The sequence below is a fragment of the Desmodus rotundus genome, chromosome 1, assembly GCF_022682495.2.
Source record: "Desmodus rotundus isolate HL8 chromosome 1, HLdesRot8A.1, whole genome shotgun sequence".
In the NCBI taxonomy this organism is placed as follows: domain Eukaryota; kingdom Metazoa; phylum Chordata; class Mammalia; order Chiroptera; family Phyllostomidae; genus Desmodus; species Desmodus rotundus.
In genome coordinates this window covers 8225366-8239633 of record NC_071387.1, presented here as the reverse complement: position 1 = coordinate 8239633, position 14268 = coordinate 8225366, and the positions used below count along the sequence as shown (strand labels likewise).

The 14268-nt window shown below is 43.9% G+C and overlaps 1 protein-coding gene across 3 annotated transcripts in view; it reads right to left on the bottom strand.

Moving 5' to 3' along the window:
• The window catches only part of SCAI (suppressor of cancer cell invasion), a 101328-nt gene extending 88196 nt beyond the window's left edge, over positions 1–13132 (bottom strand). For 2 of the 3 annotated variants that reach the window (XR_008426417.1, XM_053920720.2), the window contains exons 1-2: positions 12533–12683; positions 11795–11839 (exon numbers count right to left, since the gene is read on the bottom strand). Coding sequence is in view for 1 of the 3 variants with exons in the window: in XM_053920720.2 (XP_053776695.1) it covers positions 11795–11839; positions 12533–12585 (98 nt within the window). In the remaining 2 variants the exon portion in view is untranslated. Of the gene's footprint in view, positions 1–11794; positions 11840–12532; positions 12684–13043 lie in introns of those variants that run through there. The other variant, XM_053920727.2, reaches the window with a different exon arrangement.
• Positions 13133–14268: the final 1136 nt, after the last annotated feature.

Genomic DNA, 14268 nt, shown 5'->3' with positions numbered 1-14268 from the left:
ACACAGGTGCAGACCCCCCATGGCCCTGGGGCCACATGGGCAGGGCTTAGCAGAAAGAATCCCAGCTGCAAAACAAGAATATAAAGACTGATTCTAGCCTCAGAGTGAAGTGTTTCCAAAACAGCTGCCAACGTCACGAAAGCACCGACACCTCTCCTTTGGCCTAGCTGGGGGTGACGGTGGTCTCTCCTTTGGCTTAGCTGGGGGTGACGGTGGCCGTGTCATGGCGGCCTGCAGCCATGAAGAGCACCCACAGCTAGCAATGCACAGCTATGGCGGGTATAAGAGCACTTTAGAAAACCAGGGAGGAAACACAGGCCGTAAAAAAGACCAGGCCTATGTATCAGTCAGGGTTCTACTGAGAAACAGCAACAATAGCGTGTGTGCGCATGTGTGTAGACAGATAAGAAGGAATTGGCTCCCATGATGATGGAGACAGAGACGTGCCAAGTTCTACAAGCTGGACACCCACCAGAGCGGTTGGTGTGATTCCATTCTGGGCCTGAAGGCCGAAAACCAGCAGAGCTGATGGTGTACGTTCCAATCTAAGAGCCAGTGGGCTTGAGACCAGGAAGAGCAGAGTTTTAGCTCAAACCCAAAGGCTTTAAAGACTGATATCCCAACCCAAGCAGTCAGGCAGGAGCAGTTCCCTCTTACTCAGTCCTTCTGTCCTTCTCAGGTCTCATGGGACGGGATGAGCGCACGCATGCACGCACGCACACACACACACACACACACACACGAGGAGGTCTACCTGCCTCACTCAGTATACTGACTGAAACGTTACTCTCGTCCAGCACACCCTCACGGGCACACCCAGAACATGTGACCAAAAGCCTGAGCATCCTGTGGCCCAATCAAGTTGACACATAAAATTAATTATCACAGCTTACTTGAATCTGATTTGCCCATTCTTCCCAGACAGCAGAAGCAGGGATTGAAAAGGAGTTTAAAACCTGGTGATAGGTACCAGGCAGAGGAAAACTGATTCCGCACCAGGCAACTACCTTTTGGATCTTTCCTTAATGAACATGAATGTGAGCAAGGGGACATGTTCTGTGGGACAACACACCAGGGGGGTGACTCTGAAGATGAAGAGCAAATGGTTAAAGACTCAGTTACTAGGACAGGCACACATCATTGCCTGAAACTGCGAGTAAATTGTCCTTCAATAAAAAGATAGCTGTTTCCCCAACACGCAAATATATGCACACACATGCACATGCACACCCATCAGAGAACTATCCAGGAGAAAAGGCTTAGCCAGAGATCGAGCCCTTTGGATATAATGGAGCCAGTGCCAAAAGAAAGGAGACTCTCAAAACAAAAAAATCACAGGCTCATATAACTCAGCACTTGTGAAGCCAGAATTATAAGTCAAGCCTCTGGCCAGGGCTGCAGGCACCTCAAGGCTCAGCTAATGTAGGCTCCCCTTCCAAGCTCACTCGTGTGGCTGCTGGCAGGCCTCGCTTCCTCACCACGTGACCCGCCCATAGGCTGCTCGAGTGTCTTCACAAGGCCACCGGCTCCCCTCTAGGCAGGGCTGCCTCACATCACCAGCCTCCCCCAGCCAGAGCAAGTGATTCAGGAGAGAGAGGGAGAAAGAGTCCACCAGAGACAGAAGCCAGAGTCTCCTTCTAACCTGATCTGGGAAGTTACCTCTCATCACCTCTGCTAAGTCCAGCCCACTCAAGGGCAGGAGGGCCAAGCTCCATCTCTCAGAGAAAGGAGAATCAAAGAATTTGTGAACATATCTATAAAACCACCACAGGGACCAAAAGCATGACTGAGGGGAAAACGTAGCTGGATAAATTACTAAGACATCAACGGATGTTTTATTCTGTCTTCCCCAGTCCCCAAGAAGACAGCCCTAGCCTCAGGGGAGGTTTGTGTTTGTTTTCTGAAAACTCGAACTCCTTGAGGAGATGCCCCTGAGGGAAGGGTGAAAAGGCAGTGCCTTTGAGGACAGAAAGGTAGAGACAAGGGAAAAACGGGTGATTTACCTGGGAAGGAGAAAGAATCTTGGGGCCTGCGACTCCACTCCCTAGCAGGTTTTATAACAACAGCAAGTCCTTGGAGGGAAATGGGTGTGCGCAGTACCTAGGAAAGCTGAAACCTCTATAGCGGAATCCCCGTAACCCGCAAGGACTCCTGAGCCTGAAACCGGCTATAACTACCAGAGACACCAACATCAAGGAACCGTACCCTCTCGGACAACATGCTGACCAGCCACGGCCACAGCGGCCTGCAACCCGACCTTCCACCACAAGCCTCTCAGATAACTGCACAGCCCTCAGGAGGCGGAGAGGCCTATTCCTAATCACTGAGATTAAACTGTTCATCAGTTTGGTGGAAATGGGGTGGGGGTCCCCAAAGTTAGATTTCATCTCATTTGAAGAAAATAAATATTGCAACATTTCTTGGTTACCTGATTTTGTGACATAAGATTCATACTTACTATACGGTCAATTAATTTACTATTTTATGGATAGCTTTTATAACTCATTAATCTTAGTAATTTCAAAGAAAATTCCAAACAAGTTGCTCCCTCAAAACATTATGATTTTTCCATCAGTAATATATTACCCCCAAATCTGTCCAGGCTATATTCTCATAATGTGTAGAATATTAAGCAAGTAGTTTTATATCCAAAAAATCCTGGCTTGGCAGGAAAGCCATCATTTAGGTTAGGGACCCACAATTTCCATAAAAAAGAAAATAATCAATTCTAGTCACTTGATCTCTCAATAGATCTAACCATAATCAGCATTACAGATTTACCTATATTTCAGGATCTTAACCTAAAATGTAACTCTCATCTGTGTGCTACTCAACTTTTATCAAGAAAATCCAAATGGAAAAAATTACATTTATGGAGGATTATTGAAGAACATAGTATTGTATACAATCCATTCTTCTAGATTTGTTGCTCTCAAAACTACTTTTAGGCTATACTTTTAGGGTACTCTATTTGAAAACAAGGATTGTACAGGGTGGGGCAAAGGTAGGTTTATAGTTGTTTTATGGAAAATGACAACCAATAATAATACAAGAATTCTGGGTTTCGCATACTCATGACTGTAAACCTCCTTTTGCCCAGCCCTGTATAACCCTTGTTTTCAAACAGAACCTCAGGATAGAAAACATACAGTAAGAAGCAGAATGACGCCAGAACAGGTCTCCTTGGAGAATAGCAGATTCTAGGTCTGAGCCAAACACGTACACGAGGGGCCTGGAATACCCTGTCCAACCAGGAAGCGAGGAAGCTCTCAAAGCCTACTCGGTCCTGCCAAAGGAACCCAGGAGCCAATTTAAAGAGGTCCCCACTGGGCAAAGTGGGGGGCTGAACAATTCGGGTTCACTGCAGTGTTCTCAGTTTGTCTGCATTTAAATTTTCCATATTAAAAATACACAGGCAAACAGAAAGTAGATTGATGCCTTAGAGGCTAGTCTGCTTAATCTTCTCCTGGCTGCTCCCAGCATCCCACCCTCTCAGGGGGCCCCTGAGTTAGTCCCAAGGCACCTCTGGGCTGTTTGAACACGCTGGAAAATCACTGCTTGAGCTAGTCCGGATTTTATTCCAGAATAAAATATTACATGAAAATGCTAAATTCTTTGACCATGCTATCTTGGGCCCCCTAGACTCTGCTTTCACAGAACTGAATGTTGGCATTATGCCCTAGGTTTTCACTGACACCTGCTGTGCCAGACCCACTGCATTTCTGTAGGGATGTTGCTGAAGCAAATATTATCACAAAGTACTGTAAATAGTGGATATTCCTGTGTTTCAGTGTAAACTGGAAAAGCTGCCTCTGGTTTTCTGAGTAACGACCTCCAGAATCTGTTTCTGACCAGACTACAGAGATCTGCTTCCCAGAGATGAACACTACTTGTTTGATGACCACTTACCACTGCAGTAGACAGATAACATTGCAAAGAAAGAGGGAACGTCCAAAAGATAGAAGCAGTTTGGTATACGGTCTGTCTGGAAAAAACCCAGCCATCGTTAATATAACAGGAATGGTTTGCATGGCACTGATGTAACCTGGCAGCCAAGGAGAGTGGACTGGAATGCACATGCGTGAACAATGACAACTTCACTGTACTAGTCAGTGGGGGCAGTAGACACCATTGAATGAGCATGTGTACTGTGTGGCCATCACATTCAAAATGACTGAGCAAGTAGAGCAATGAATCTGCATCAAATTTTGCATTAACCTTGAAAAAACCTCTGCAAAAACTATTCTGACGATTCAGAGGCCACAGCTGTGAGCAACCGGTGACTGGCAGCTTCACCACCACAACACGCCTGCTTACACATCATGTCTCGTGCAGAGTTTTTTGGTGAAACATCAAATAACCCAGGTGACTCAGCTCCCCGACCACCAAGATTTGGTGCCCTGCGACTTGTGGCTTTTCCTAAAACTGAAATCACCTTTGAAAGGTAAGAGATTTCAGACCATCGATGAAATTCAGGAAAATATGACGGGGCAGCTGCTGGTGATTGGGAGAACTGTGCTAGGTCCCAAGGTGCCTTCTTTGAAGGGGACTGAAGTATCATTGTACTATGTACATTGTTTCTTGTATCTTGTATCTTCTTCAATAAATGTCTCTCTTTTTCATAGTACGTGCTGGATCCCTTCTGGACAGACCTCGTACTTCTACTCCACATTACTGCACTCTTCTATTGCCTTCTTCGCATCTCACTCAATATGGCCTCCTAGGTTCTTTCTTTTTCTTTTTTTTTTTAGGTTATTCCATTCATTTTCATGACTTGGACCACTAAGTATTTGCTTTTGACTTCTCAATCTGTATCTCAAGCTCCAGACCCACGTTTTCACCTGCCTGGCTAGCGATGGTACACTGAAACACTTCACACTCCACACAGCCAAAAAACTCACAATCTCAGCCTTCCAAACGTGCTCTTCTCGTGTCTGCTACCTCAATTAAAAGTGTTCCCATTCAAACTATTATTCAAGCTAAAAGCTCCTCAAGATACAGTGGAGAAAAAGGAAAGGCGACCCATAGACTGGGGGCAATACCTGCAAAACGCCTACCTGATAAAGAATTGGTTTGCAGAATACATAAAAAACCCTTGTAACTATATAAGAAGACAACTGATAAAACATGGGTAAAATCCCTGGCCGGGTAGCTCAATTGGTTAGAACATTGTTCTGATACACCAGGGCTGCAGGTTCGATCTTCAGTCAGGGCACATACAAGAATCAACAATGAATGCACGAATGGGTGGAACAACAAATCTCTCTCTCTCTCTCTTTCTCTATCTATTTCTCTCTCTCAAAATAAGCAAATAATTTTTTTTTAATTTTAAAAGTGGGTAAAAGACCTGAACAGCAAATTCACAAAAGAAGTTATATGAGTGGCTAATAAATACATGAAAAGATACTCAAAATCATTAGTCATTATGGAAAGGCAATTTAAAAACATAATGATAGCTCTGACTGGTGTGGCTCAATTGGCTGGGCATTGTGCTGTGAAGCAAAAGGTTGCAGGTTCGATCCCCAGTCAGGGTGTATACATAAGGTGGCCCATCAGTTTCTCTCCCACATCAATGTTTCTCTCCCTCTTTCTCCCTCCCTTCCCCTCTCTCTAAAAATAAATAAAATATTTTTTAAAAAGAAAGAAAGAAAAACAATGACGATATCAAGCATTGCCGAGTATATGGAACAAATGGAATCCCACACCTCACTGGTGGACACGCAAAATGGCACAGCCAGTTTGGAAAAGTTTGGCAGTCTCTTAAAAAGCTAAACATCCACTTGCCGTAAGACACAACAAGGTCACTCCTAGGCATTTACCCACGAGAAATGAAAACATACATCCGCACAGAGACTTCACTCAGACGTTCACAACAGCTACGGTCACACTGGCCCAAAACTAGAAACACGACAAATGTCCATTAACGGGTGCGGGAATGAACGAATTGTGGAAAAATCGTGCAATGAAATGCTCCTCAGCAATAAAAAGAAATTAACTACAATTATACAAAATAACATGGATGAATCTCAAAAGCATTATGTCAAGTAGAAGAAGCTAGACACAAAAGACTACAGAATGAATGGTTCACTTACATGAAATTTCAGAAAAGACTGAACTTTTACTGATAGAATAAAAGATCAGTGGTTGCCAGAACCAGGGCTGCAAGGGAACATGAGCAAATGTGGGACGGGCATGTCCTATTTCATAATTGCCGTGGGTGGTCATAAGACTGGATACGTTTGTCAAGTCATCACACTGTATATGTAACCCTGGAGAATTTTGTTATTATGTGAGTAATACCTCGATAAGCTGATTTTTACAAAGACCAAATAAAAGTAATTAAACCAATGACAGTCACAGCTATCATTTGTTAAGTCCTTAATGGATGTCAGGTAACTGTATCATGTACTTTACAATCATTATTTCATTGAATCCTCTCAATGAGCCATTCACTGACTCAACCAATGAAGAGTTACTGAGAACCTATTATACAGGGTAGAACAAAAGTAGGTTTACAGTTGTTTGTATGGGAAATAATATAACAATTCATAAATACTAATTCAAGAACAAACTCTGCATTTCACATACTCACAACTGTAAACCTACTTTTGCCGCACCCTGTATGTGAGGTACTGTTCTAGGTGCTAGGAATAGAAAACAGACAAAAATCTCTGCACTCACAAAGATTATATACTATTAGAGGAAAGGAATAATCCTACAAGGCAGATCCACTGTCATTACCGCATTTTGCAAAAGAGCGAGCAGTCTCAGCTTAAGTACTTTGCTCAAGAGCCCAAAGGCAGCATTTGTAAAACCTGGGATTCAGACTCCAGTCCAGGACTTTCTAACCTCAGCATCACTGACAACTGGAAGTGGAAAATACTTAGATTTTAGCAACATCCCTGGTCTCTCTACCCACTGGTGCCCCCAGGTTTAACAACTAAAAATGTCTCCAGACATTGCCCAATGCCCTGTGGAAGGTAAAATTGCCCCTAGTTGAGAACCACCTCTTAAGCTCTAAAAACTGACATCATAGCCCAAGCTTTTAAAAACACCATTCTTGCCCTGGCTGGTGTGGCTCAGTGGACTGACTGCCAGACTGCGAAGCAAGGGGTCGCTAGTTCGATTCCCAGTCTGGGGCACATGCTTGGGATGCGGGCTGGGTTCCTGGTGGGAGATGCTTGAAAGGTGGCCACGCACTGATGTTTCTCTCCCTTTCTTTCTCCCTCCCTTCCCCTCTCTCTAAAAATAGCTAATAAAATCTTTAAAAATAAAAAATAAATAAAAACGCCACTCTTTCCATACCTGACACCACCGTGGTTCAGATCCTGAACTCAACTCACCTAAGAACTCGTCATTAGTCAGCCTACATCCAGGCTCTGCCCGGCCTTTTCAACAATCACACTGCTTCCAAACCTCCGGGGCCTAGATGAAGTGACTCTGGAAACTGCCCTCACAGCCAGCATGCAGAATGAGCCCTTTGCAAACACACAGTCATTACACTGTCTCGTGTCCTTGTGTCTACCTTCCCCACAAATACATGAGCTCTTCCCCAGCAGGGGCCAAGTGTCGCTCATGTCTCTATCTCTAGTACCCAGAACTAAAAAGCATTCAAGTGTTTTTCAAACAAATTACTGTAATACAAGCAAATTACATATACCATCAAAATGCCTGGATCCTTCGCTTTAGATACGTCTCACACACACAACCCAAATCATACAATAAGGTTTTTTTCTTCTTTATTTTTTAAAGAGAGAGGGGAAGGGAGGGAGAAAGAGAGGGAGAGAAACATCAACAGGAGAAGTATCGGTCAGTTGCCTCTTGTACGTGCCCCGACAGGGGACCAAACCTGCCGCCCAGGCATGTGCCCTAACCAGGAATAGAACCGTTCCCCTTGTGGTATGATGCCCACCCAACTGAACCAGGTCAGGGCATACAATAAAGTTTTAATTAACATTCACCCTACCCAAACAAATGGGCCTTATTCCAAACAGGATCTGAAAGGACCCTATAACTCACAGCCCAAACTTTCATTAACAGACATAGTGAAGTCTCCAGAATTTTCCAAACCCACGTTGAAATGAAGCTTCCAATCTTTAAATCCCTTTCAGTTTAGTACAGTTTATCAAGCATATTAAATATTACCACATCATTTTTACCACCAAAGCCCCCTCTCACACTAACTCCCACTTGCCACCAATTCATGTATTAGTTAATTTTATTAAGTACCCCTCAGGACTACAGACACAAAAGGGAAGACAAGGAAATAACAGTTTCAGTGGGGAAAATAAGACACACACAAAAAAAGAGTCACAGGAGGGTATGAGATGCTTGCTTATCTCAAATTATCCTGGTTTTTCTTTAATTATATTACAATTTGGTCAGTATTAGGAAGGTTCTCAAAAGATAACGCAGCTACAACAAACGTTTATCAAAAAGAATGACTTAACAGCAACTATTCTAAAATAAAAACCGTACTTTTGGATACACAGTGTAACAGTCAACAGCTCTACACAATAGGCCAACTCCAAGGGATACTTAAGGCTACATTCAACAATTAATTCACTTGAAGTGCTCACCAGGAAGTTACAACCCTCAATGTTGAGAATTTTTATGGCCATAGTATGCAACTGGTAGTAACGGCTGTAAAAAAATTTCTGGCTACAATCATGACATCCTTTGGATCTATAACCCATCGTTAGGGCCATAAATGGCCATTTTGTTTTCTATTTTTAGAGCAGTCCCCAAACTGCTGGTTTTCTGAAGCCAATCTTGGTCTTGCCCACAGAACGTCTTTAGAGATGTAGGCTGGCTGTCCATTCAGGTCACAATCCTGACTTGATCAGGATCTGACTTTAATCAGACAGGCAGTCGGAATACACGACTTCATGGTTCTTGACTGAGAATATAAGCTTAAGCTCACTGCTGCCCGACGGTTACCAAAAATTTGGTTACGAGGAGAAATATTCATGGAGGACTCATTCACTAACTCAGGCCACAGTTTTCTGGAGGCCCGGCACTATTTTAGGTGCTGGGGATAAGCAAGTGTCCCTGCGGCTCAATCCTTCCTCTGCAACTCTGAGCTGAGCCCAACCATAGGGGAGCTGTATACCTAAACTACATTGCTTTGGCTCTTTGGAGGATGTTCTGTTCACTGGCACTACCTGAATCTGGAATGAGAAGCATTATAAGAAGCAATATCAAAAAACTCACTACTATACTTATCATTGGGATTTTCTTCCCCACAAAACCACAGTGTTCCCACTCTGGAGACCAGCGAGAGAGATGTCTCTCAGATCTAATAGTCAAAAGAAGCGATGCTTCTCTTGAACAACCTGTGTTAGACATCACGCACACCATGAATCTGGCAGCTGAGCTTTGTTTTCTTCTTTGCTTTACTCTTGGACACCCAGAGCCAAATATGGAGCCCACCTTTAGGAACTGTGCAGTACTTTCTTGTCTATACACTAACTTTTCCACTGGTTCCACTTTACTATTCTTCCCTCATTTCTTCTTTGCCTTAATATCTGTATTATTAATGCTTTCAACAATATATATTTTAAAAAGAGGTGAAAAATAAATAAAAGGCATTTGATGGGTGCTTTTTTAATCTAAAACATATTATGTATTTTCTATATGCCAGGCACTGTAGTAGGCATTTCACAATTCTGTAAGGGTTGAACTATTATTATTTCTATTACACAGACAGGGAAACTAGGGCTCAGGGAGGTTTATTAACTTGCATATGATCTCACAGCTTGCATCTGACAGAGCTAGCATTCAGATTCAACCCGAACCATTATATCTAGGTGTTTGTAAAGGCGATCATGGGAGCAAATAAGGTAGAGCGGAGGAAAGAAAAGGAGAGGGTGGGAAAAGTCAGCACCGAGGATGTGACATTTGAGCTAAGTCTTGAAGGAGCTTGCCAAGGAACAAGGAGGAAGTATTCCAGAAAAAAAGAAAAGAAAAAGTGTGAAAAAACCCAGAGCAAAGAGAGAACATAAGTTCTAGGAATGGCAAACAGAACATTGAGTTACATTCAGCAATTAATTCATCATGAAGGGTTCACCAGAAAGTGAAGTCATTTCATACCAGACATTTAATAGATCCGTTATTGAGAACTTCCATGGCTATAGCACAAAACTATACTGGCTAGATAGAAAGTTAGGAAGGAGTGGAGTAAAGGCAGTCTCTTTTTTATGATTAGGCTAAAAGTCTGAATTACATTCGATAAGCAATGGGAAAACTGAAAAATCTTAAGCATGAGAATTACAACATCAACTTGCACAGCACAGTGAATAAATTACAGAATTGAGGTTGGGGAGCCAGTCGGGCTACTACCAGAGTCTGGCAGTGGGGTAATGAGAGTTAAACAAGGGCTGTCAAAACCAAATACAATGCAAGCCTTATACGTAAATTTTAATTTTCCAGTGGCTATTTAGAAAAAGTGAAAATAATCTTAATAATAGTTTTATTTAATCCAATATACCTAAAATATTATACCAGCATGTAATCAATATAAAAATTAGTAATGCAAACTTTTACGTTCTTTTTTTTTTGTACTAACCTGAAATCTGGTGTGCATTTTATATTTAGAGCACACCTCATTTTGGACAGTTTTCACTGGAGATATTTGATCTGTATTTAAATTTCATAAAATTTACAGATGAAAAAGTAGATTCACATATCCAAGTTGGTCCAAACACACTGAACCATTTTTCAATAATGCGTCAAATTGGTGTTTGAATTTAAATTATCATTAATTTCATTAAAATCTCAGTTCTTGAGTCACGCTAGGCACATTTTGAGTGCTCAACAACCATATATAGTTACCACATTAAATGGTACAGGCCTGACGAGGGAGGGACAAAGGGGCTTTGGCTGTTGGCTGTTCCACAATCAGCATGTTCACATCTACCTGCTGTTGAGGTTTTCTGTGAACTAACATCAGTAACTTAACAAATACTAACGACGACAGCAGTCCTGGTCACATCCTTGCTCTAACAGCTCACTTTCTCCAGGCCAGAGCCTACATCTGGGAAAAAGGAATCTTCTAACGACTGCTATATGGTACCTCAGATGTTGAATGCACTCAAAAATGCTTCTGGAGTGGACATAGGCTCTTTTTTGCTTGAGAAATAACTCACTTGTTTGCAGGCTATGTAAGCCCTTTTTTCTATTTCCCTATGATTCAAATGTTTACTAGACTCTATGTGCAATGGAAAAAGAAAAAGCACTAAGAAAACCTATTGTTCAGTTGGATATTTATTAGAGGCATTAGAGTAGAGTGGATAAGAGCTGAAGCTCTGGAGTCAGACCGCCTAGATTCAAATTCTGGCTCTGCCATTTACTGCATGTGTGATCCTGAGTAAATACTTGGCCTCTCTGTTCCTCAGTTCCCTCTTCTGCAAAATAGTGAAAATAGTACATACTTCCTTAGGGTGCTTCATGGATTCCACAAAATAACACATATAGAGCACCTGCACAGTATGTGGCACATAGTAGATGGTCAATAAATATTAGCTTTTAAACAGAGCTGGTGGAGAAGCTGAAATTATGGCTAAAGTAAGAACCTAGGATTTCTCAATTTTCCACATTTCTCCCATATAATCTTAGATTATCCTCCAGCCCCCCGCCCCTCAAAAAAAATAGTCTTGCAGATAGTTACACTTGTTAAGAAACAAGGTAAGTAAAAGGCTTCACCTACGGACTGTGTGTAATTATGCATTACGGCACAGGTGTAGCCAAGCAAATGGAAAAACACGAAACAAAATAGGAAGGCATTTTGCCTTACCTGCTTTTCCGTTTTCGAGGTGGTTTCTCCACTGTGCCAGTCAGTCTGTAGACCAAACAGATAAGATGATAACTAAAAGTGACAGACAAGAACACGTCCCCAGGCCCTACTCTGCCAGTCAACAACTCAATGTACCACCCTCTAGGACTATGGGCTCGTTGAACCCATACCCGACCTTCCAAATGCCTATACTGTTTCCCCTATTTACCAACACCAGGCAGTGCTGGGTCCCACTGTTCCCTTAATGTCTGCTTAGTCGAAATCCTGCTCTACCTCTTAATCTCTCACTCCATCCTTAGCTCTAATTCGTCACAGCCCAGCTCCCCAAAACCCCCACCACCACCTACTCATTGTCTGCCTCGTCACCCCCGTACGCCCCTCCGGCCTCCCCTTTCCCGTGCCCACCCCCTGGCGAGCTTGCACTACCCCTCCGAGCCCCGCCCCTCCGGGCTCCGCGCCCCCCGCATTCCACGGCCCCTCCACGGGGAGCGCGCGCCCTGCCCCTCCTGGCCCAGTGCCCCCAACCTTACCCCTCGGCGCCCCCTCCCGCCCACGCCCCTCCAGCCTCGAGGATGCGATCGCCGCCCATCCCGCCCCGCCGCCCTAGGCAGCCCCCGAATCCCTCCAACCTAAAGCCCCTTCCAGCCTCTGCGCCCCGAATGCTTCACGGCCCCAAGCCGCTGTCCCTCGGCCCGCTCCCGCGCCCCATCCCCAACCACCACCCAGTCCCCGCCCCACCTGGGGGCCAGGCGACTCCGCGGCTGCTGGGGCTGCCGGGCTCCTCTGACCATCCGGCTCCTGCTCCGCCGCGGGAGCTGCTCCGGCGGCCGCAGGGCTCGCTCGGGAAGCTGAGGCGGCAGAGGATGGAGTAGGCGGAGAGGCGGGAGGAGGGCCTCGCGCCCCTGCCAGGCTTGCCGCGGGGTCCGCCTCCTCCGCGCCTCTCCTCAGCTCCTATTGGCTACAGCTGTACGGTACCCGAAAGCCTGGTGGTCGATTGGACGCTCGGGCCGTCACATTCCACCACCTAGAGTTTGGTTGAGACTGCAGGTGGCGGCAGAGGTGCCTTAGAGACGGCTGGCTGGGCCGGGGAGACCTGAGCGCCACCGTGCGTCAGAAAGTAGAAACTGCACCTTTGGCGCCAGACACCTGCAGGCAGGTTCGGCTCGCTAGGTGTCCTGCATCCCACACACCTGCTGGCGCCCCCGTACACTGCACCACGCCACGACTAAAAGCCAATCACCGGAATTACCCAAACTCCTCTGGCAGATGCGACAATGAGGCAACTCTCCAAAACGAGCTTCATTTTGAACCACCTCCTTGTATGCGGCTCGTCTCGACAGCGATTTTCAACTGGTGTGCTGCAAGGATTTTTAAAACATGCAATACCTGACTATTTAGTCAGGGGCATTGACCTTTTTACCCTTAAATTGTCAAATTAAAAAATGACAACAGCCGTCCGGTGTGAATGAATCAAAATTATACCTACTTTTTGTCAGCAAAAATCCTTTTGATCAGCAAAAATAAATTTTTTGGTGTATCGCTGAATACTAGTAGTTTGTGTGCCATGAGGTGAAAAAAGTTGGAAATAGCTGCTCTACATCATGCTGCATGAAATGCTCTTACAGCTCCCAGATACCCTTCATAGAGAAACCAGCCAGAAAACTCTTTTAAGAATCTACCCAAATAAAGAGTGATTGAGATACTCAGTCCTCTTCAGAAAAGATCACAAGCTTGGATGCAGGTTTCCAAGAAAGCAAGAGATTTTCTTTAATTGCCACGTGAGAACACTGCAAACAACTAAGAGCAGTGTTGCCATTTTGAAAGGTCTGAATAGACTGATCCCTGAGTATATGCTGTCCTGTGACACTACAGATGATTTTAAGTTCTATACCAGTTAATTAAAATAAATTTCATGTATTTTTAATGTTGTTGACAGAAAACCAGCATACAAGCACAATTTTACCTTTAACAAGGCCTTCCTTGAAAAGACGTGGCTCATTGACGTGTTAAAAATCCTTCCTTGAAGGTAGTAGTATCCCTTTCAGCCTCTCTATTCCTTGTGTACTTTTTGGTTGGTAGATCCTCGGCATCCACAAAAAAAGCTGGGGGAAGGCATAAAACGTTCTCTTAAACTACTTCCATTAGAACATTTTTATGCATTAAAAATGAGACAGCTTAGAATAGTACACACCAACAGGTTAAGGACAAGTCTCTCACTGATCTTCAAATATGTCAAAACTGAGGACTAGTTTTTCACAAAACCAAATTTATGGCTGCCTTTATGCAGAAATGACCCTTTTTACATCTGTGATGTTAAAAGTGACCTCCCTATATAAAATAATAATGATGGTATATCATAGAGAAAAAATTTTTTTAATGGCTATGAGCTGCCCTGACTGGATAAGCTCAGTTGGTTAGAGGGTTGTCCTGATACACCAAGGTTGAGGTCAACCAATAAATGCATACATATGTAT